The sequence below is a fragment of the Hyperolius riggenbachi genome, chromosome 4 (genome assembly GCF_040937935.1).
Source record: "Hyperolius riggenbachi isolate aHypRig1 chromosome 4, aHypRig1.pri, whole genome shotgun sequence".
NCBI lineage: Eukaryota > Metazoa > Chordata > Amphibia > Anura > Hyperoliidae > Hyperolius > Hyperolius riggenbachi.
This window is the reverse complement of record NC_090649.1, coordinates 151,388,327-151,413,211: the sequence shown is the minus strand read 5'-3', so window position 1 is coordinate 151,413,211 and position 24,885 is coordinate 151,388,327. Positions and strand designations below refer to the sequence as shown.

The 24,885-nt window shown below is 45.5% G+C and overlaps 1 protein-coding gene across 2 annotated transcripts in view; it reads right to left on the bottom strand.

Moving 5' to 3' along the window:
- ATR (ATR serine/threonine kinase) overlaps positions 1-24,885 on the bottom strand; it is a 125,689-nt gene that overhangs the window by 65,879 nt on the left and 34,925 nt on the right. For both annotated transcript variants that reach the window (XM_068280778.1, XM_068280779.1), the window contains 9 exons: positions 23,985-24,170; positions 23,804-23,896; positions 22,273-22,403; positions 22,040-22,183; positions 19,490-19,583; positions 16,856-16,981; positions 15,328-15,534; positions 8,639-8,752; positions 4,122-4,237 (listed from right to left, as the gene is read on the bottom strand). In XM_068280778.1, coding sequence (XP_068136879.1) covers positions 4,122-4,237; positions 8,639-8,752; positions 15,328-15,534; positions 16,856-16,981; positions 19,490-19,583; positions 22,040-22,183; positions 22,273-22,403; positions 23,804-23,896; positions 23,985-24,170 — 1,211 coding nt within the window. The remainder of the gene's footprint in view (positions 1-4,121; positions 4,238-8,638; positions 8,753-15,327; positions 15,535-16,855; positions 16,982-19,489; positions 19,584-22,039; positions 22,184-22,272; positions 22,404-23,803; positions 23,897-23,984; positions 24,171-24,885) is intronic.

Genomic DNA, 24,885 nt, shown 5'->3' with positions numbered 1-24,885 from the left:
CCTGGCTAGTGGTGATGCTAGGCTTGCTTGTGGTGATGCTATGATGCTGAGCTGCCAGGCCTGGCTGGCGGTGAATCTGAAGCATGGCTGGCGGTGATGCCGAGAGCTGGCTGAGAGTGATGCAGAGACATGGCTGGGGGTGATACTGTGCTGGCCTGGCTGGCAGTGATGCTGGGCTGATGGGTCTTGATGTTGAGGCCTGGTTGGCGGTGATGCTGAGGTCTTGCTGGTGATGATGTTGTGCTGGCATGGCTAGCAGTTATACTGCGGTGATGCTGGACTGACTGGTGGTGATGCTGTGCTGGCATGGCAGGGATGCTGAGGCCTGGCTGGTGGTGCAATGGTGCTGCCCTGGCCTGGCTGGTACGGTAATGCTGGCCTGGCTGGTGCGGTAATGCAGTTATGCTGGCCTGGCTGATAGTGAGGCTGTCCTGCTCTGTCCGGGGATGATGCAATGATGCTGGCCTGGCTTGACTGGTGGCGATGCTGCGTTGGGCTGGCTGGTGGCAATGATGCTGCGCTGGCCTGGCTAGTGCCGATGATGCTGCGCTGGCCTGGCAATGATGTTGTGCCAGCATGGCTAGCAGTTATGCTGTGGTGATGCTGGGCTTACTGGTGGCAATGATGCTGTGCTGGCCTGGTTGGTGATGATGCTGCACCGGCCTGGCTGGTGGTGATGTGATGATGCTGCGCTTGTCTGGCAGGTGGCAAGGATGTTGTGCTGGCCTGGCTGATGATGATGCTGCGCTGGGCTGGCAGCTGGAGTTGATGCTGCACTGGCCTGGCTGGTGGCGGCATTGTGCCAGCAATGCTGGCAGTTATGCTGTGGTGATGCTGGCCTGACTGGTGGTGATGCTGTGCTGGCCTCACTGGCTGGCGGTGATGATGTTCTGACCTGACTGGCAGTGATGCTGTGCTGGCCTGACTGGCAGTGATGCTGCTGGCGATGCCCCACTGGCCTGGCTTGTGGCGATGATGCTGAGGCTTGGCTAGTGATGATATTTTTCCAGCATGGCTGGCGGTGATGCTGGCCTGCCTGCTGGCAATGCTGTGCTGGCCTGGCTGGCATGTGTGTATGGATAACGCTGTGCTGCGAATGTTGGGAGACATGACATACAAGACAAGGAGTGCGGCATGGAGACACAGGGAGAACCATGGTGAGAGGGAGAGGTATGGAGACACATGGTGAGAGGGAGAGCAGAGCAGGGAGGGGAGAGCGGAACTCAAAAGTGTAGCCAACTGTTCAGCAGCAAAAGGACTAGGCTTGTGTCAGCCATAACGTGGCCATAGATGTAGCGATTTTGGCAGCCATTCAACCAAGAGACAAATCTTTCTCTGATTGAATCTGAACGGAGAGAGATCTATTGGCCGTCATAAACCACAGGCAATGCATGTCACTAAGCAGCTTAGATCTGTGCAGGGCGCAGAGCTACAGAAATGCTTTTCAGCCCAGTCAGAGATCACGTGGGGCCAGGCAGCCAGTGAAACAGGAGTGAACCACCAAAAATCGCTAAATGTATGGCCGCCTTAACCTCCCTGGCGGTAAGCCCAAGCTGAGCTCAGGCTAAGCCACCGCAGAGGATTTCTCAGGCCCTGGTGGGCCGATTTGTACAATTTTGTTTTGTTACACGCAGCTAGCACTTTGCTAGCTGCGTGTACTACACGATCGCTGCCGTTCTGCGCCGATTCGCTGCTACCAGCCGCGCCGCCCCCTTGTGCAGCCTGGCCAATCACCGCCAGGCAGCGCTAAAAGGTGGATCGGGACTCCCTCCGACGCCAATCCGATCGTCGGCATGGCGACAGGGGAAGCCAACCGGGAAATCCCATTCTGAACGTGATTTCCTGTTTGCTCTGATCGCCAGAGGCGATCGGAAGGGGAGGGGGATGCCGCTGCACAGCGGCTATCATGTAGCTAGCGCTAGGCTAGCTACATGATTAAAAAAAAAAATTAAAGTGCTGCGCTGCCCCCTGGCGGTTTTAATAGACTGCCAGGGAGGTTAAGCAAGCTGACACAGGCCTAGCTGATCAATATCCGGTGAACAGGTTAATTGTTGTACATTTGGTTGGGGGGAGAAAATGAGAACCAATACACAATACTACTAACAACCAAGGATCCAAATTCTCACAATGCATATACAATTTATTCAAGTATCAAAAACACATGGATACCCCCAAATAAACTCCCTCCCCACTAAAAACAATGCCTATTTGGATTGGAGTGCTCCTCACATCCATAAAGCTCACATATGCAGCACACAGTCCTTGGCCAAGTATGGTATAATTCTCCTGTTGGATATGCGACAGAGTAATCAAGGTTACAAACAGTCCTCGTCTGACAACCATAAACCTCTATATGTGAATCTCCCAGGGACACTTCCTGTTGTACAGTTTCTGACGACGTAACTTCAGCTTCTCTAAAAATTGTACAGTCTGACTTGTCACAACTTTTGCAGACAGGGATCGCTTTTGCTGCACGCTTAATGCTTAATCAGGCACTTCAAACGTTGTGCAATATCCACAATATCCAACGCTGCATAGCAGCACTCACCACCTCTTCATTGGTTTCACTGCCCCTTCAGGTCTCAGTCTCATTAGGCTTGTAGCCGCGGCATGCACTGCCGATTCGTTTGCTTTCACTGAGGCTGTTGGGATGATTCCTCCCTGGCCGGCCAGACTGTGAATATCCATGTGCGGGCTGGAGGACGCCATCCATTGTCATGCTCTCACTCCGACGGCACATTGGCCACGCCTGCATTTGGCCTGCATGGCCAATATGCCACGGTTCTGTCATATTTCTACTACCTACTGTAAGTGACAGCAACATAGGAGAAAAGTAATGTATGGCTCATTTCACTCTGGAAGAAACATACTTCTTATTTGTATATGTTTTCATGTATTTTAAATTTCACGATTTTCGCAATGGTCCTTTAATGTGGATCTGCACTCCTGCACAGGACACACAGAAAACAGAAAAATGCACCGTGTGTGTTTTTAGAGAGAAGAGCCTGTCTAATTCCCAATCATCTTCAAGTAATCACAAGTGTAATTTGATATCTCAGCTGTGTCAGCACAGAAATTCAGCAGTCCTCGGTAGACACAGCTAAGATGTTAACCCTTTGTCTGCTTCCAAAATAGCAGGAAGTAGACACACTGCAGATGTATTGCAGGAGTTCTGTAAGCTGTAACAAAGAAATGTTTTCCCTTAAAGGTTATTATGATATTGCTTATCTTTTACAACAGAGAGGAAGTTCTGAGTTCAGGTCCGGCAGCGGCTGGATAGTGTACTCGTGTTTGTATGGATTTCCTCAGGGCACTCCGGTTTTCTCCCACATCCCAGTTAAGTGACAAGACAATATACTCTGAACAGCACTGCGGCAGGTGTCAGCGCTATTTAAATACTAAAAATAATAATAATAATCCAGGGCCTAGTTCCTGTCTCAGCACATCCCAGCAGCCACATAAAACACATCACCACAGACAGAGGGGTTCTTTACCACTGAAATTTCTTTAGAATTTCCTTTTTCCTCAGAGCTCCATATTTATAATAGTGAAACAATGGCCAGGAACAAGCATGCAGGTAAACACTTTATAAGCTGCATACACCTTCCAGTCTATGAGTAACTAGTGAAGTTATGGGATAAGCATGTCAGCCAGAGGTTTGCCACCTTTTGTAAACTCAGAAGTGGTCGTTTGTCTCTTCGTATCTTATCTCATTTACATATAAGTTATACTAAAGGAAGCCCATACACTGGTCGATTTCAGCCATCTATCGATGGCCAATTCGACCACTCTGATCGAACCAACTAGAAATCGATGCAGCACGAAGCATGATCGGTTGGCCGAACGATCCATTTGCTCGATCGGTCCAGATGGAAAATCTAGGTCGATCGGCTGCTGGCAGCAGATCGATGGCCCATAGAGTTGCATTGGATCAAATGGTGCAATGATGCATTTCAATCGGTTTCCAATAGATTTCATTCTCTGTTCCTAGTGTGTAGCACACATCAGATAGATTCCTGTCAGATTCGACCGGACAGGCATCTGACAGGAACCTATCAGATGGTCGAATCTGCTGCAAATCTATAAGTGTATGGCCACCTTAAGAGTAAGGAGAAGAGTACCTTGTGTTAAGATGCGGTTCTAGTATTTCCTGAACTTGCTCTGGAAATCTTCTCCACAGCCTCCGCCCCGGACAGTCAGCTTTTCCCTCTCTGCATTCATAAATGGACAGCAGCTCCTAAATGAGCACAATACAGTGTGGGGGAAATGTGGGACACAGAAGAACTACGCACACTGATTTATCTTACCACAAAAGCTTCTACTGTGTTATTAAAGCCATTGCAAAAATGATTTAAAAACATTGTAAACCAAGGCTGCCATATTTATTTACAGGGGTTAGACAAAATAATGGAAACACCTAACATTTTGGTATCATAATATTTGATGACATGTTGTAAGCAATCAAAACTTGACATGTTAATTTTTTTTTGTTTATTATTTTTGTTATTTGATATGTTTAATTAAAATAATTTTTTTTACAAATATTTAAACCAAAGTTGGTTAGAATTTAAAAAATGGCAGATCTCTCAGACTTTTAAAGAGGCCAAATTGTTGGTGCTCGTATGGCAGGCACTACTGTAACAGAAACTGCCGAATGCTTGGCATTTCAAGAGGTACTGTCTCAAAAGTAATGACTGCCTTTGAAAGAGGAGGAAAAACGTCCTCAGCAAAGCACAGTTGTGGCCGAAAGTCGAAGTTGTATGAGCGAGACCGTCGGACTTGTTTGTTTGTGAAATTGTTAGAACAGCTCTTGCAAGACCACGGCTCCTAAAATCACTGCAGAGCTGAATGAACACCTACAGAACCCAGTTTCCACAAAAACTATTTGTTGGAAGCTGCACAAATCTGGATTCCGCGGAAGAACTGCAATTAGAAAACCTCTGCTCTCAAAGACAAATGTTTCAAAGCGTTTAGAGTGGTGAAGAAACCACCAGAATTGGTCCCTCGAACAGTGGAAATATGTGATTTTCGCTGACAAATCATTGTTTACCTTATTTCTGACCTCCGGCCAAGTGTACGTTTGGAGACAGCCGAAAGAAGAATTTCATCCAGACTGCCTTCTCCCAACCGTAAACATGGCGGGGGGTTCTGTGATGATCTGGGGTGCTATTTCTTGGAAATCCGCCGGGCCAATGATTTCCCTTCATGGAAGAATTAACAGCCGAGACTATTTAGGAATTTTGGGCAACCAAGTTCATCCTATGGTTCAAGAACTGTTTCCAGAGGGGAATGCAATCTTTCAAGATGATAATGCTCCAATCCATACAGCTAGAATGGTTAAAGAATGGCACGAGGAACGTTCTAATGAAGTTGAGCATCTCATCTGGCCACCACAATCCCCAGACCTCATCATTGAGCATTTATGGTCGTTATTAGAGATTCAAGTAAGAAGTCGATTTCCGCTGCCATCGTCTCTAAAAGAACTGGAGGGTGTTTTAACTGAAGAATGGACTAAAATTCCTTCGGAAACAATTCACAATTTGTATGAATCAATACCTTGGAGAATTGAGGCTGTAATTGCAGCAAAAGGTGGACCTACACCATATTAAAATATATTTTGTTGATTTTCAAGGTGTTTCCATTATTTTGTCCAACCCCTGTACTTCTAAACAATATCAGTTGCCTGGCAGTCCTGCTGATCTCTCTGGCATCAGTAGTATGAGTAGTATCAGCTGGATAGCGTACTGGTAAGGCTGTTGCCTTTGATGTAGGATTTGAGCCTTTGGCCAGGGTTCAAATCCTGGCTCAAGCCAGTATGTAAAACAGTAAGGAGTCTTTGGGCAAGACTCACTAATGATCCTGGTGGCCCGTGGAGCACGTCCTAAGTGGCTGCAGCTCTGGTGCTTTGAGTTCACCAGGATAAAAAGGCACAATATAAATGGGTCTGGTCTTGCATCCGAATCCCACATCTGAAACAAGCAAGCAGCTAATAGTCAGAAACATCTGATATGCATGCTTGTTCAGGGTCTATGGCTAAAGGTAGAGGCAGAGGATCAGCAGGATAGTAAGGCAACTGGTATTGTTTAACCTTCCTGGCGGTACGCCCGAGCTGAGTGCGGGCTATGCCGCGCAGGAGGATGTCTCAGCTTCTGGTGGGGCGATTCGCCCCATTTAAAGTGCTGTGCGTGCAGCTAGCACTTTGCTAGCCGCGCGCACAGCTCGATTGCCTGCACGCAGCGGCGGAAGAGGGCCCCCACCAGAGCCCTGCGCTGCCCGGACCAATGAGTTCCAGGCAGCGCTATGGGCTGGATCGGAGGCGTCTGACGTCAGTACGTCGGCTAACGTCATTCCGATCGTCGCCATGGCGACAGGAGAAGCCAAACAGGGGAACGCGTTATATACGCGTTCTCCTGTTTGCTATTGATGCCAGCGAAGATCGCACTAGAGGGACACATGCACCATCTAGTGGTTTTTCATGTAGCTACCACTCTGGTAGCTTTACATGAAACCAAAAAAAAAAAAAAAAAATGGATTTCTGCCTATTTGGCAGACAAAAATCAGCCACCAGGAGGGTTAAACCTAAATAAATATGTCAGCCTCCATATCCCTCTCACTTCAGGTTCCCTTTAAAGTGGACCTGAACTCTTGCACAGGACAGAAGGAAAACATAGAGAAATATCCCCTGTATCTATATAGAGCATTTAGCCTGTCTAATTCCCCCTCATTCGTGTATAATCACAAGTTGTAATCTTATCTCTCCCCTGTGTCACATGACTGCCTATGGCAGAGATGGCAGATAAGCCCATTTGAAAGCACTGGATGTTAACAATATGTCTGCTTCCATGAACCAGGAAGTAGAAAAAAAGCTGATTTATTGCAGGATTTATATCAGCTGTAACAAAGAATTTTTTTTTTGTTTAAAGGTTATTATGCTGTTGTGTATCCAGAATGCATGTTGTGTTGTGTCCAAAAAGGACTTTAAAGGACAACTGTAACGAGAGGCACAGGGAGGCAGCCATACTTATTTCCTTTTAAACAATATCAGTTGCCTGGCTATCCTACTGATCCTCTGACTCTAATACTGTTAGCCATACCCCCTGAACAAGCATGCAGCAGATCAGTCGTTTCTAACATTGTCAGATCTGACAAGATTAGCTGCATGCTTGTTTCTGGTGTTATTCAGACAATACTGTAGCCTAATAGACCAGCAGGGTTGCCAGGTAACTAGCATTGTTTAAAAGGAAATAAATATGTCTGCCTATTCTTCTTACTTCAGCTGTCCTTTAAAGAGAACGCGAGGTGGGCAGATGGGACACAGAGGCATGTTCTCTACCTCATGACATGCTTCTGTGTCCCCCCACCGCAGCTCCCCGAAATTAGCAACAACATTTGTCACTAACTTGGCGAGTAAAAAGAGGAGATGGATTACCTGCTCAAAACGCCCACAATGGGCGTTCCTGCAGGCTTTTCTCCCTGGCCGCGCCCCCTGCCCCACCTCGCTGCAAGCTGCTGTGAGAGAGAGATCTCTCTCCTTCCAGCGCCGTGAAAACAAAAGTGGGGCAAAGCGTGCCACAGGAGCGGCAGGAGAGCGGTGGCTTTGGTGGCTATCTGATCCGCCCTTCATTTTATGAGCCCACCTTGGGTTCTCTTCAATGGTCAGATTTTTTTATTTTTTTGATGCCAGGGGTTTAGACATTAATGACTGTGTTGATGTTATTTTGATGGGACAGCAAATTTACACTGTTATTCAAGCTGTATTCTAACTACTTTACATTGTAGTAATGTGTCATATCATCAGTGTTGTCCCATGAAAAGATATAATCAAATATTTACAAAGATGTGAGAGGTGTACTGACTTGTGAGATACTGTAACTATAAATGTGTGTAACACACCAATAGCTACTGACATTGCCTAGATTTACTTTGGCTCTCTTATTAAAACCTCATCACGTCGTACTAATGCAGTGATGGCTAACCTTGGCACTCCAGCTGTGGTGGAACTACAAGTCCCATGAGGCATTGTAATACTCTGACAGCTCTAAGCCTAACTCGGGGAGGCAGAGGCATTGATGGGATTTCTAGTTTAGTCACAGCTGGAGTGCCAAGGTTAGCCATCACTGTACTAACCACTGCAGTCAATCATGAACTCTGCTGCATGACTCATCTACCTCCTCTACCTCGAATGCTCTCCCGTTCTATCATTCCTTCCACTGGTTGCATAACAATTCAAGATTGTCATTCTCGAATACAAAGCCATGTAAGGTGTGGGCCCCCCCTTACATATCTACAATCACCTTCAGATGCTATCCAACATGCTTTCCCCATTCTGATAATGATATTCCCCTCTCACCTCTTCCCATTCTCACTTACAGCACCTATTTTAATTTTGTACCCTTTAGGAACCAGTTAGAAGGTTCTGATTTCTCGGTTTCTCCTGAGTTATAGTCTTAAGTGTCTTACCTGCAGGGCAACTACACTCAGCACATGTAAGAAAAGCAAGGCACACTGGGATTTGTTACTTCACATTCACTGGAAAGCTACAGTACAAGTTTACAAAGTATATTCAACAAATACATGAAAACAAAAAAAGTTACACTAAGACAGCTATAGAGTGATTTGCACATCACCCTTTCTGTACCTGAATAGCATACGCGGCAGAATCTTGAGCACGGACATTATCAGCATAGGCTAAAAATGCTCTGGTCAATTCCGTGAGCAGCCCGTAAGCAAAGTTCATATCTTCAACTCCAGTCTAAACAAATGAATAATCCAAAGTTATGTTCAATAACTCACATATAATCAGAGTTCACCAACCAGGTTTGCCACAAAATTGAGTGCAGGTCCAAGTGCCTCATATTTATAAACACAGTAGCATGTGGTGAAATGTGCATTTTAATCTCTGTCAGCAAGGCTGCTGATGGGAAGATCACACTCATCACAAAACAAAGAAAACCCCGAGAATCCCCCAAGAGAAGATGGACTAGTCAAAAACCTGTCAGATTTTAACCGCTTTCTTTCTTCGGTATAGTGGTCCTTTAACTGACCTATGAAATTTCTCTGAAAGAATCAAATAGAACGGTTGGGTGTTATAACTCAGATGTCTGATTCTTTGGTGATCTGCAGAATCACCAATAATACAGACACTATACCAGATTATTAGGTGATCTGCAGAATCACCAATAATGCCAGTATAGCTAACACAGAGTGTGTGAGTAGTGATTGGTGCAACCGTAATTTTAATAGTTTTGCAAGACCTTACCAGAGGAGCTGGTAAGGTACTATCAGTACACTGACTGTATAGATTTGATCAAACCTTCCTAGAGGAGCTGGAGAAGGTACTAACAGAAAGAGTACAGAAATAGTAATGCTGGTCTATACCAGGTGAGCTGGTAAGTGACCAATTATAAATCAGACAAATAATCACACAGACCTTTTCCAGCAGGGCTGGAAAGGTCTGACTAGGAGGATACGGAAATAGGCTGACTAGTCCTTACCAGAGGGGCTGTCAAGGAACTAGTAAAACCGGAACTGAAGAGTAGTAAGGCTAGACCTTCCCAGAGGAGCTGGAAAGGTATAACAGGTGACTTAGATAGATTTAGCTAAACCTTCCCAGAGGGGCTGGTCACTAGGTGACACCTCACCAGTGGAGCTGGAGGGTATAGAGCACCTCACCAATGGCTAGGGGCCACTGGTGAGTAGAGTGGTCGGCCAGGCAAGGTACGGCAACAGAGAGGCAAGTGTCAGTATAGAATCGTGAGGCAGAAGAGTAATCAGTTAACAGGCAGAGGTTCAGCAACTATAGGCAGATAGGTAGAAGTATAGAATCAGCAAGCAAAAGTGAGGTCAGAGTTTAGCCAGAGTCATACACAGGTAATCAATACAATAATAAACAGTAATCCTAGTCTTGTGTGAAATCCCTGGTTTCCTCCCAGATCAAAGCACACCGGATACTAGTCTAAGGTCTGAGCGCTAACACATTGTATTCACGACAGCAGACGGAATGACTGAAGCCCGGAGACTTAAGAAGCAGAGGAGACCTCACAGGCACGCCCCCTGCAAACAGCCAATCCGGGACGCCGTGAGTCTCCTCTGACGTCAGCCGACCAACAGGTCAGCTGACGCGCCTCCTCCCCACATAAAGGCCCTGTCTGTGCGCGCGTCCTAGACGCCGGAGAGACGGGCAGGGGCACGGAGGCAGCTGCGGCGGCGGTGCTGTTCGCCGCAGTTGCCCCTTCGTTTATTACAGTACCCCCCCCCCCCCTCTAGACGTGGACTCCGGACACGCACCACCCGGCCTATCTGGATGTAACCTATGAAACTCTTCCCTGAGTTCTTCCGCATGCATGCGAGAGGCCGGTACCCAAGATCTTTCTTCTGCACCATACCCTCACCAGTGGACCAGATACTGCAAAGAATTACGCACCCGCCAAGAATCCAAGATCCGTTATCTCTCGTATTCTGGTTCCCCACCAACTACCACAGGGGGGGGGGGGGGGGAGTGGAGTCCACACACACAGCAGGCTTCAAAAAGGGACACGTGAAAAGTTCTACCACCCCTGAAACTGGGTGGAAGCGAGACCACGTAAGTAACATTGTTGACTTTCCTGGAAATGGGGTATGGGTCCTATAAATTTAGGACCTAACTTGACAGAAGGCTGTTTCAAGGCCAGATGTCTAGTAGAGACCCATACTGAATCATCTGGAGAGAATTCCCACTCCTGTGACCGTCTCTTGTCTGCTTGTCTTTTCTGTGTGGCCTTTTTTAAATTCCCCTTAACCATTTCCCATACTTCCTTTAAAGCCCCCTGCCATTGCTCCAAGGCCGGAAAAGGAGAGGACACCACCGGCAGATGTGAAAATTTCGGTGATCTTCCCGTGACAATCTGAAAGGGGGAGAACCCCGAAGAGGCACATTTCAAGTTATTATGGGCGAACTCCACATAGAGCAGGAATTTTACCCAATCCGTCTGGGTCTCAGCCACATAACATCTAAGAAATTGCTCTAAAGCCTAATTGACCCTTTCAGTCTGTCCGTTCGTCTGTGGGTGGTAGCCGGAGGAAAACGATAAATTCATTCCCAAATGATGACAGAATGCTTTCCAAAAGTGGGAAACGAACTGGACTCCCCTATCTGACATGACACTTTCTGGAATCCCATGCAGTCTGAAAATATGCTGTATAAACAGTTCTGCTAGTTCCTATGCCGTGGGGAGTCCGTTCAAGGGAATGCAGTGTGCCATCTTACTAAACCTGTCGACTACCATCCATATGACTGTTTTACCATCAGAGGCAGGCAATTCGCCCACGATATCCATGGACACATGGGTCCATGGCTGGTTAGGTACTGGAAGTGGCTGTAAGGTACCCACAGGAGCCCGCCGGGATGCCTTACTTCTAGCACAAAAGGAGCAGCTGCCCACAAATTCCCTACAATCTGACACTATCGAAGGCCACCATACACAGCGATCTAATAACTCCTGTGTACGGGCAATCCCCGGGTGACCAGAATTCTTATGGGTATGAAAAATGTGTAGCATCTTAAGCCTGAACTGAAGCGGTACAAAGAGAACCCCCTCAGGTTTCCCCTCGGGGGCTTCCTGTTGGAATGGACTCAATTCAGGTACCCAATCCACCAAATTGTCCGACTAAGGGGGTTCAGAGACTGAATCAGGAATCCCCTCCACCTGAGCTTCGGTAGCGGCTATGTTAACGTTCTCCAAACAATGAACATGGCAGTATGGAGACCAGCTCAACAACTGTCTGGAACTCCAGTCTATGTGAGGAGAATCCTCAGCCAGGGCATCCCTAAAATGATTGTGGAGGTGGACATCTCGAGCACCAAAAACTGTATCTGTTCCCTATGCAACACCCCAAGCTGACATGACAATACAGGAGTCTGAGTAATACTCTGTTTAATGGGTAGTGTAGTGAAGAATCCTCCACTGCTGTAATTATGACCTGTTGTCCCACAGAAGTCAACGGAAAGCCAAACTTATTGGTGAAGTCTTGTGACATAACGTTAACTGCTGAACCTGAATCTATAAACGCCTGAGTGGAATGCACTTGTCCCTCCCAAGAGATAGAGCACGGGAGCAATAAACGCTTGTTGCTTAGAGGTATGACTGGATCACCTAGGGCAGTGTTTCCCAACCGCTGTTCTGCGGCACAAGTGTGCCGCGGGATGTTGCCTGGTGTGCCGTGCGGGGATCCCCAACCTGTGGTCCGTGGGACGCAGGACTGTCCTCTTCCTCCCCCTCCCGCCCGTCCCCGCGGCCGCCGCTTTTATTACCTTAGCAGCGGCCGCTCTCCCCTCTCCAGCGCATGTATTTATTCAAGCAGCGTATCTCCCGGCTGCTCTGTATGTGATGCGCAGAAAGCAGGGCTCGGTTACCATAGTAACGGCGATACATATCGCCGTTACAGGAAGCCGCTGCTCTGCTTCCTGCCGCATCACACAGAGCAGCCGGGAGATACGCTGCTTGAATAAATACACGCGCCAGAGAGGGGAGAGCGGCCGCTGTTAAGGTAATAACAGCGGCGGGGGCACCACCTACCCATACTGGCTATACCGGGGCACTATACTGGCTATCCTGGGGCACTATACTAGCTATCCTGGGGCACTATACTGGGGCACTATACTGGCTATACTGGCTATACTGGGGCAATATACTGGGGCACTATACTAGCTATACTGGGGCACTATACTGGCTATACTGGGGCACTATACTGGCTATCCTGGGGCGCTATCCTGGGGCACTATACTGGCTATACTGGGGCACTATTCTGGCTATACTGGGGCACTATACTAGCTATACTGGGGCACTATACTAGCTATACTGGGGCACTATACTAGCTATACTGGGGCACTATACTGGCTATACTGGGGCAATATTCTGGCTATACTGGGGCACTATACTGGGGCACTATACTAGCTATACTTAGGCAACTAAACTCCCCATACTGGGGCAACTATGCTAGCTATGCAGCCGCACACCAGCCCCCCCCCCCCCCCCCCCCCCCCCAAAGCCTGCTGCGCACGGCACTGTCCACTAGGTCACGCAAACACCCGGTGCCCCCCTCTCCCCCGCCGTTCCCCGGAGAAAAATTTGGTCAGAAAGTGTTCCCCGGGCCGGAAAAGGTTGGGGACCACTGACCTAGGGTAGTACCTCCCGCTAATCCTAGGCGATAGAGTTTTCCGCCTTCTTGGGACAAGCAGAGACCATGTGTCCTTTGTCAGCACAGTACATACATACATACATTTTCTTTACGTCTCCTATTCCTCTCGACCTCCGAAAGCTTGGCGTGCCCAATCTGCATTGGCTCGTCAGGCGGTGGAGAGGAAGGCGCAGGCGCTGAAAACGTACATGAAGCAAATCTCCCTGAAGGCTTCGCTCGAGTTTGTTTCTGATAGCAGACCCGCCTGTCAATTTTAATTGCCAAAGATATGGTCTCATCCAATGTCTTGGGCTCAGGATGACCCAACATGAGATCAGCTACAGCATCGGATAACCCTAACAAAAAGCAATCAAGAAATGCATAATGCCCCCACTTGGCTGACACTGCCCATCTCCTGAACTCAGCTGCGTAAGTTTCGACGGGATCGTGTCCCTGCATGAGGGTCTTCAATTTCCTCTCTGCGGTCACTGCCAAATCAGGGTCATCGTAAATTACTGCCATAGCTTTAAAGAAATCTGCCACTGAGACCAAGGCCTCATGCCCCGTAGGGAGACTGTAGGCCCAAGACTGTGAATCTCCAGACAATAATGTCTTAATAAAAGTGACCCTCTGTACCTGAAGAAACGGGCCGTAATTCAAAACATGATAAACACCTGTGTTTAAAATTACGGAAATCTGAGCGATGTCCTGAAAATTTCTCAGGTGGGGGCACCTTAGGTTCAATCACGGGAGGGGGTGACACTGATGCAATCGGATCCTTCAAACGGCTCACCGTCTGAACTAGCTGGTCAATTTTGGTCTGCTGAACGTTCACCGTCTTAATGAGATCATTAACGGTGGTGGTCAGCAGATCAATCCTATCATATAGTGCCTCCATATTAATATATCTGGTCTGCTGTTCTGTAACGGTTGGGTGTTATAACTCAGATGTCTGATTATTAGGTGATCTGCAGAATCACCAATAATGCCAGTATAGCTAACACAGAGTGTGTGAGTAGTGATTGGTGCAACCATAACTTTAATAGTTTTACGAGACCTTACCAGAGGAGCTGGTAAGGTACTATCAGTACACTGACTATATAGATTTCATCAAACCTTCCCAGAGGAGCTGGAGAAGGTACTAACAGAGAGCGTGCAGGAAATAGTAATGCTAGTCCATACCAGGTGAGCTGGTAAGCGACCAATTATAAATCAGACAAATAATTACACAGACCTTTTCCAGCAGGGCTGGAAAGGTCTGACTAGGAGGATACGGAAATAAGCTGACTAGTCCTTACCAGAGGGGCTGGCAAGGAACTAGTAAAACCGGAACTGAAGAGTAGTAAGGCTAGAACTTCCCAGAGGAGCTGGAAAGGTAGAACAGGTGACTTAGATAGATTTAGCTAAACCTTCCCAGAGGGGCTGGGAAGGTACTATCAGTCACTAGGTGACACCTCACCAGTGGAGCTGGCGGGTATAGAGCACCTCACCAGTGGCTAGGGGCCACTGGTGAGTAGAGTGGTCAGACAGGCAAGGTGCGGCAACAGAGAGGCAAGTGTCAGTATAGAATCGTGAGGCAGAAGAGTAATCAGTTAACAGGCAGAGGTTCAGCAACTATAGGCAGATAGGTAGAAGTACAGAATCAACAAGCAAAAGCGAGGTCAGAGTTTAGCCAGAGTCATACACAGTTAATCAATACAATAATAAACAGTAATCCTAGTCTTGTGTGAAATCCCTAGTTTCCTCCCAGATCAAAGCACACCGGATACTAGTCTAAGGTCTGAGCGCTAACACATTGTATTCACGACAGCAGACAGGGAATGACTGAAGCCCGGAGGCTTAAGAAGCAGAGGAGACCTCACAGGCACGCCCCCTGCAAACAGCCAATCCGGGACGCCGTGAGTCTCCTCTGACGTCAGCCGACCAACAGGTCAGCTGACGCTCCTCCCCACATAAAGGTTCTGTCTGTGCGCGCGCCCGCGCGAGACAGTGACCTTATGGGAAAATGACAGTCCCGTCCTCGGCGTCTTAGACGCCGGAGAGAGAGGCAGGGGCACAGAGGCAGCTGCGGCGGCGGTGCTGTTCGCCGCAGTTGCCCCTTCGTTTATTACATCAAACAGCACAAATGACTGTTTCAGTGTACGAGTGACCTGTTTAATGTGGATAACTTACCACAAATGTAGAACCTTTGCCTTGTGTTTGGCTAACTGAAAAATCCAGCCTTCCAGGATCAATGGCACCCAGCTGTCCGAGACACTCGCCACAAAGAAGCCGTGCTTGTGGGTTGGCATCCTGGCATCCAATCAGGAGCACGGTCACTAGCTGTGAGATAACTGGCTCCACAGTCTCACTGTCTGTTGCGTACTGCAATAGTTTGGCCTAAAAACAAAGAAAAACGAGAAGTCAACCAGATCAGAAGTTAGCTTTATCAGTCAGTAAAATATAATGCAAATGCTGACATTTAATGGTAATTTATTTTTTTTCAAGTGAAGTTAGTGTTGGGGGAAATAAAATGTAATGTAATGAAATTGCTAACATTAAGGGGTTCCTAAACTGGGACCCAGATTCAAATATAACAGGTTCCCCCCTGTTTACTCTCCAAGAAGATTTCAGGGCAGTTTAGTGGCTCCAGGGTCTCCCATGGCAGGACTTGTGAGCAACAGGGGAACATAGCAATGGGGAACATGGCAGGACTTGTGAGCAATAGGGGAACATGGCAGGACTCGTGAGCAATAGGGAAACATGGCAGGACTCGTGAGCAATAGGGAAACATGGCAGGACTCGTGAGCAATAGGGGAACATGGCAGGACTCGTGAGCAATAGGGGAACATGGCAGGACTCGTGAGCAATAGGGGAACATGGCAGGACTCGTGAGCAATAGGGAAACATGGCAGGACTCGTGAGCAATAGGGGAACATGGTAGGTCTTGTGATGGATTTCTTAGTAATATAAAGCGCCACCACCTTCAAAAAAGTTAGCCCAGGCCTCGCTTGCCAGTTATCAAAAATCATCTTTGTGAACATCAACCCCAGATGTGTATCAAAACCACAGTTTAAAAACCATTAAAAACACTAAGAAACTCAGCAATAGCCCAGCCTGTCCCCACATCCACACACGCCTCATGCATACATGCACACCAATGACTCAGCAAAAGACTTTTTGCATGCACCAAGGTATAGCAATTGCCCTATATGCTGCAGCAGCTGCTTCAAAAAATTGTTGACCCATTAGTGTTCTTATTGTTGCATTCAAGAGTACTCAAAAATAAAAAAACAGACAATTGCGTGTACCAGAGGAAAGACAATTATTTTCAATGATGTGTAGTCCTTGTACTGCTATCTCAGCAACACAGCAGACTTTTTCCCTTTCAGCTAACAGATAATAATAGCATCACAAGTCCAAGTACGTGGCTAATAACTGTATTCTGCAGCTCGGATATGATCAAGCATTTGATGGCAAGCCAGTTCCATCATGAATGTCTCATATAGCACTTCCAGCTGACTAGCAAGTCTGAGCATAACATGCACTCCACGGGTTCCATATAGCTAAAAGCAGTCCCTGCATAGCATAGTGGGTATAGCATTAATAGCCAATAGCCAATAAAACAAACTTTCTGCATAGTCCCGATAAAGAGAGATGTCATAACATACTATAACATACCGTGCATCACAGCTTACTGAGTTATAAGAAAAATAAACACCTGATTTTTATAAAGCGTTTCCTTTAAACTGGTGAGAGCATGTATACGAACATCCACATTTTCATGCTGAATGGCTTTGGTAGATAACTGCATTGCTTGCTGCAGATCTGTACTCTTGTTTGTTTCCTAGAGTAAAAAGGGAGAGGATAACATATCAGGAATGAGAAGTACTAGAATTCCATCACTGTCCATAGACCTGCAATTTTATCCTGCGGATAGACCAGCAAGCCCCTTTGGTTGGTCTACCATATGGGGACTATTGTGTGCTAGGAAAGGGTCCATTGTTCCCGTTTCAAGTAAAATCTTGACTTGCTGATGTGCCAGTGCAGCCAGTAGATTACCATAGGTATGAACAAGCTCCCCAATTCTAAGCCATAAATAGTCTTTCTTGCTGCTTTGTATTTTTTAGCTCGAATTGTTGTCAGACAATATTATTAAATATTTGGCCGAATGCCAACCAAGGTATCAAGCCTATGAATACTTTTAATTACCGGTTCTGGCAGATGATAGCAAAAGATTATATAACCTGTTCTCTATACAAAACTGAAAAGAAAGTTTTAGCTAGCCTTCTGTTTAAAAGCTTATGCAAACTACATGATTGGTCAAAGTTTTGCAACAGCCCAATTTTTCTATTTTTTTTTTATTTTATTTTTTTGGTAGAAAAGAGTTTCTGTACTGTGTTAGCCAAACTAATTATATAGGATTTAAAAAAAAAGGTTTTGTAAAAGTAATACCTTTTAAGGTTTTTATTTTATTAAAATTCAAACAAACAAACACCAGTGATTCTGCGCCCACTTAATTGGAAGGCAATTATTTTAAATGGCTGCAAAAAGTGAATGGGGTTGCTCACACCCCCACCGTTAATAGTCAATAAAATGTAAAAACACTCAGGGCGCATGAGTGTTTTTACATTTTATTAAAATTCAAACAGTTCCAAGTCTTAAATGAAAGCATAGAACAAATAAACATGTTAAAAAAAGAAATCATGGAATCCATTGTTAATCCAAAAATATATTCTAAACTTTTGACTCTCTCTTTTGCCTACTCAACAGCGTAATAATCCATTACAACTTCTTCCAGTCTTCAGTAATGCAGTCTTTCGTGGCCCAGCAAGTCACTTTATCTTAATCCGACATCTGGCAATGGCATTGTTGTTTTAACACAACTGTCAAACCTGATCTCGAAGTCTTCTCCTTATGGCCCATACTCACGGGCTACAATTGTCGCCGCAACACACGGCGCGCGCGTGTTGGGGCGACAGGTCGCCCGTGTGTATGAGGCGCAACACGGGCGCGCACCCCGAACCGTTGCTGCTGTCGCCGCAACTCCGCCGCAACTGTAGCTAGTCCGCGTGGGTATGCGGACTAGCGACAGCAACAAGCAGGGAATACCTTGAGCTTCCGGCGGGGGGAGGAACAACAGCGACAGCTTCCGTCGCATCAGTTGCCCTACGCCGTGTGTATGCGGAGGGACCTGTCGACGAGCTGTCGCCGGCCTGTCGCGCACACGCTCCCATGTGCTAGCGACAGGCCACAAATCTAGCCCGTGAGTATGGGCCATTACAGTTGAAACTGACACTTGCTTACTACGACAACTATTAGCAATGCTTGACGTTGTGGTCCCCAGACCGCCTATCACACAAGCTGTTGTCTCTCAGAAATGCCGTATTTTTCTGACTATAAGACGCTCCTGACTATAAGACGCACTTAGGTTTAGAGGGGAAAAAATATACTAAACCTGGTGCATCCATGGAGAAGGGGCATCTTGTGGATTATGCCCCTTTTGTACCTCCTGTGTCCGTCTCTGTCCTCCTCTATGAACCTTTGTGTCCCCCTATGTCCTCCTCTGCATGGACACAGTACAGGGAGTCCCCTCCGTCCCCGACATTGCAGCGGGTTGGGGGTTTGTATTGGCAGGCATTCACAAGTCAGGACCTCCTGCATTTGGACTATAAGACACAGTGACTGTTTTCCCCACTTTTGGGGAGAAAAAAAATGAGTCTTATAGTCCAAAAAATACAGTATATTGTGACTTTGGGTCTGTCAGACCTGTTCGTGTCAGAGATTCCCCCAGTTGCTCAGTGCCTTTGGATGGCGAATCTCTAATCACTGTCACCATGACTTTCATCGCAATTTCTAGGTAGGAAAACCTACACTTTGAAATGCTATGATGGCCTGTCTCTTCCATTTTGTAAGCCTGGTACACACTGTTAATTATGACTGGCCAATCACTGATCAATTTTATCTACTCCATGTAGAGGTTTTAATTACACAATCTGCTCATGATATCCAATATCTGTTGACCCTAATATTACATGGAGTTGGTCAAATCAGTTAATCACAATTTAAAGTATGTACCAACCAGGCTTTAGCTGCCATTTTATGCAAACAGGGGTTGTGAGTAATCAAGGAAAGTTGGGACACCTGCAAAAATTGGTGGCAACAACTCTGAAGGCTTGATCAATCTCCACTGATGCAGAACAGCTGATATCACATTTCTTGTTCCATGCAAAAGGCCATTTCATATCATTATGAAATATACATTATTTTCTAGTTCTGGGTAACTTGGGTTGGACTTGAATTTTAATTAAAAATGGGAAAACCTTTGAAGGGTAGCGTATGTTTCACAACTTACTTTTCTATATTCCTGGAGAACTTTCTGAATTTGCTTCAGCTCCGGATGATCTGGTAGAAAATAGATTTCATGGAGAAATTCTTGAACAGCGCCTCTATAAAAAAAAAACAAAAAACATTAAAAACAGTAATTAAAGCTGCAATGCTGCACAACAATATCTGAATATGCCTACCCTTCTCCATGGCAGTGGTTTTATAGGTCCCTAGAAGTCTTTAGCTGACAAAGCTATTGTGATTCTCTACAAAAAACAGCTCTGCAACAGGAAGAAACAGTGACGACCACCAAATCACCAGGAAGTGAACTCCCTCAGATCATGAAGCCCCAGGTAAGTAAACCTTTATATGCAGATTTCACCTCGGATAACCTTTAAAATTACAGGTGATATTTATATACTGTACATATAAAAACGGCTACTACACTGACAGTGCTATTGTGATTCTATACAAACAAAACAGCTCTGCAACAGGAAGATACGGTGAAGACCACCAGGAAGTGAACTCCTTCAGATCATGACATAACGCGACTGGTCAGTGCCAGGAAGGTATCTGCCATGAAAAAGGTAAAAATAGCTTTCACTCTTTTTCCCATCTTACAAATGTTCATCCCACTAATATTATAAGTGTGAAAGTTTGGATGTTATCACGCAACAATGGTTGAACGGATTTGAATGAAATTTGGCACACACTAGTACATTACCTGGAGTAACATGTAGGATACTTTTTATCCCCATAACCAAAAAGTGGGCGGAGACAAATACCAATTTCACTGGGAAAATGTAAACTACAGCCATTCTTACACTGTTAAAGGGACTCCGAGCAGTGCAGAAACTATGGAAAGATGCATATCATTTTAAAGCTCTCTTTCTCCTCTTTCCAATGATATATAAACCGCCACCCTACGCCTTTTAGTTTTCACTATTTTCGCAATTGAAATTGCCGCGGCTGCGATTTCGATCACGAAAATAGAGAAAACTAAAAGGCGTAGGGCGTTGATTTAGGGGTCGTCAGAAAGAGGAGAAAGAGAGCTTTAAAATGATACTCATCTTTCCATAGTTACATTGTATTACACAGGGCGACTTTTTCCTAAAGTCAGCAGCTCCATTCTGCTGAATGGCTTTGAGAAAAAGTCGCCCTGTGTAATACAATGTAACTATGGAAAGATGGATATCATTTTAAAGCTCTCTTTCGCCCCTAAATCGTCGCCCTAGGCCTTTTAGTTTTCTCTATTTTCGCGATCGAAATCGCAGCCGTGGCAATTTCAATCGCGAAAATAGCGAAAACTAAAAGGCGTAGGGTGGCGATTTATATATCATTGAAAAGAGGAGAAAGAGAGCATGATATGCATCTTTCCATAGTTTTTGCACTGCTCGGAGTCCCTTTAATGGTAGGGTTCTCAAACTTTACACAGTTGGTCACTGGGTGACTAGTATTATTATTCAGATAAGTGGGTGGAGCCTACAAATTCACCTATTAATTTTTAAGAGGAATATTGAATTGCTACCATTCTTGCACTTTTAATGGCACAAGCCTCAAACCTCAAACCTGGTACAGTTGGTCATTGGGTGACTGGGGTTTTCATTTAGAAAAGGGGGTGGAGCCACAAACAGCCAATCAGAATTGTTTCATTTCAATGCAAATTATTGATGCCATCGACCGTAAAGCTAACAAACTAGGTCATTGAGTAATTGTGTGTTAGGGTTAGAAAAAGTGGGTGCAGCCAACACCAGCCAAATACATACCCAGGCAATGTCGGGCCATCAGTGGGTGGAGAAAAATACAAATTTCACTGGGAAAATGTAAACTGCAGCCATTCTTATATTGTTAATGGTAGGGTTCTCAAACTTTGCACAGTTGGTCACTGGGTGACGGGTATTAATATTCAGAAAAGTGGGTAGAGCCTACAAAAGCCAATTTAAAATCTATTAATTTTAAAGGGGAATATTTATTTGCTGCCATTCTTGCACTGTTAATGGCACAAGCCTCAAACCTGGCACAGTTGGTCATTGGAGGACTGGGGTTTAAATTCAGAAAAGGGGGTGAAGCCACAGCCAGATTAGTTTAATTTCAATGCAAATTATTGATGCCAAAGACCGCAAAGCTCACAAACTAAGTCATTGAGTAAGTGTGTGTTAGGGTTAGAAAAAGTGGGCAGAGCCAACACTACACAAATACAAACCAGGCAAAGCCAGGCCATCGGCTAGTCTTAAAATAATAATGGAATATTTAAAGGATATCCTAGGTAAAAGCTGCATACAAAGCTTTATTTACCTGGGGGTTTCTTCCAGCCCCTAGAAGTCTGTGTGGCGTCTTGCTGCAGTTCCACTGTGCTCCAGCATTTAGCTGTCCCCTCCGTAATGATAGCTGACCTGGTAGGAGCACAGTGGACCTGCAGCGAGGGACCACACAGACTTCTAGGGGCGGGAAGGAGCCCCAGATAAGTAAAGCTTTGTATACAGATTTCACCCTGGATAGCCTTTAAAATTACAGGCCATATACATATGAAAACAGCTACTACAAGCTATCGATGTCAGTAAGGTAATTTGTAATGTACCTGTTCTCTACAATGAGATAATGGAACACAGCAACTGTTTCCTTGGGCTGGATATGAATCAGAGGCAATAATGCGACTATAACATGGCTGAGAAGAGAGCCAAGATAGGCTTGATCCAGGCATCGAATAAACAGGTCCCATGCTCTAAAATACACAAAGAAAAGGATGAACTGGTGTTAGTACAGATTTGTGATGATAAAAGAAAGAAAATACAATCTATATATATAGGGTACCTGCAACAAAGTTCTGGAAATTCCTCTTTATATCGAAGGCATGTTCTTAATGTGGTCATCATCTTCACCCGCACAGAAGTAATATGTTTAGGGCCCATGAGCTTCATCAGGGAAACCAAGCTGTTCAAAGCCTGACAATTGCAATTAAAATCCATAGTTTACTCATTTGGTAGCTTGAAGAGAGCCTGCAGTGAATGTGACTATATAAACTCACCGCTATATTCTGAAAGAGAAATAGTGTACTATTCCGGTTTCTTATTATGGTAGTGGTTCAATGGTAAGCTCTTCTGAGGACAGTCAGGACTATATAAATGCATAATAGTATACAGGGTAGGTGGAGTCAAGAGTTGACATGTTGGGGGGAACATAAGGAGACTATTTAAATTTCACCAACATGACAGCCTGTAGGCACCATTTCCACTGCATCTTGACACAGCGGACAACTGCTGCAGTACAGACGTGCAGAAAGTGCCAGAGGTTTCCTAAGGGCCCTTTTCCACTACGGCGTTTGCGATGGCTGAATGGCAAAACCGCAAACCGCTAGTGATTTTTCAAATCGCTACAGTTTGCTTTTAACATAGGAATCGCGGTAGGTAATTTCCACTACCGCGATTCGTTTTTTTACCCGATCGCGAGGCGGATCGATTATTGCCGCGTTTTTGCTATGCAGTGCATAACATAGCAAAATCACGATCGCAAACGTCGGAAAATCGCCGCAAAATTTTGGGCATTTGCTGAATCGCAATCACTAGCGTTCAGCGCGAACGCTAGTGATTGCAAATGGAAAAGGGCCCTAAGGGCAATTTAATGCGGGTCTGTTGCGTTGCTGCCCATTTTCTTCTACTGAAGAAAAGTACTCCGGCACATATTACTGCAAAGTCCTCTGAATCCAGCACAGACGGGGATTGCCTGATGTCAGATACATGTGCTTGCCAGTTGCTTGAGCAACCGGCTGAAAAAGCACAAACCTCCCCACCACCCCGGGCAGCTGAAAATAGTTACCAAGCCTCCAGTGCCGTCTCTTCCCTTTCTTTAGCTCTTAGCGGCTTTACGATGTCCTCTGTGTACTGCTAATGGTGTGTCACCTGATCCGCATTGGGTCACGTGACACCCCGGGAGCCATGCATGGACACCAGAAAGCTAAAGGAAGCTGTAAGAAGAGTAGAAACCAGCACCTGGAGGCTTGGTAAGTATTTTCTAGACTGCGAATCCTCCAAAGCACTCTCCTTGTTATCCTCTCAAGCATGCCAGTTAGTTGAGACTTCCAGTTGCCTGAGTTCCGGATAACGGGAACTTTGCTGTATTCTATACATGCAGACTGCATTGCTATTTGATAATGCCTGCAATCCCAGTGGACATTGTAAAGCATCCTGGAATGGAAGAGGCATAAATGTGGCATTTGCAACTCAGTGTTCATATCTAGTGTGAACCAACCCATAGCTACTTCATGTGCTAACAGGAAAACTCAGTATGAAGTCTTCTTTTGCTGCATTTTATAAGCACATTCTACTATTATTAAGCAAAAACTTACCATCTTCTTGTCTTCAATGCCAATACTGGAATTTAGCAAGTGCATATTGAAAAATGCCAAAATTCCTAATAGTTTGGGTTGTAGATAATCAGCCTAAAAGGAACACAATGGGCTCAGAATGTTACCATTAAACACATCAAGTTCATGACTCTTATAGCATCAGTGCTCAATGTGGACTCACCATTATCTCTGGTTTGGTAATATTCCTGGGCCCTTGGTATGGATCATCACTGGAAGCAAAGGAAGCCAAAATAGAGAGTCCATTGAATACCTGCTGATAGTGTTCCCCAAGCCGCAGTAGCAACTCATTGTGCAGCCCTTGGTAATCTTGCCTCAGTAAACTGCCCAGCTCAATCTCCGTTTCATTCTGTTCCCAAGAAAAAACAAACTCAGCAACTTGTTTACAAGTATACATATTTCAGTAACAACTGCATAGTATTTTTTTTTTTTGCTCCTCAGCCATATCCTGGTCATATATTACTGTTGCTAAGAGTGTTAGGGTGGCTATACACGGTTATAATTGTTGATAGATCAGTGACCAATCACAGAAAATAATGGAAAGGTCAGATCTATATCTGTGATTGAAATACAGACATAAAATGTCATATTTCAAATTCAAATTCTAGTTAGGTTTGACCCCATATATAAATTAAAATTGAATTAAAAATGAAATGATAAAAAATTAAATTAAATTAAAAATTGACCAGCATAAAGGCACCATTGTTAGAAGTAAGACTGAGTGTCAGCAAGAACTTCTTCCCCTTTAATCTATAAAGCCTGCCCGATCAGCCTTCTGACTCACTAATTTTATTAAATTGTAAAAGAATAGGAGCAGCAACATCGCCACCTGATAGATATTTCAATCGATTTCCATATCGATTTCCCCTCCTTCAACATCTTCAAGAAAGCCCTCAAAACTCACCTTTTCACTCTGGCCTACTACCCCTCACAAGTGCTCTAAACCCACAGCTGAACTCTGGTCCCCTACCTTTCGTGTCCTTACCTCTCCCTCTAGATTGTAAACCTTTGGGCAGGGTCCTCCTCCTTTTGTGTCCTACCTGATCATGCACCTCCATTACTGT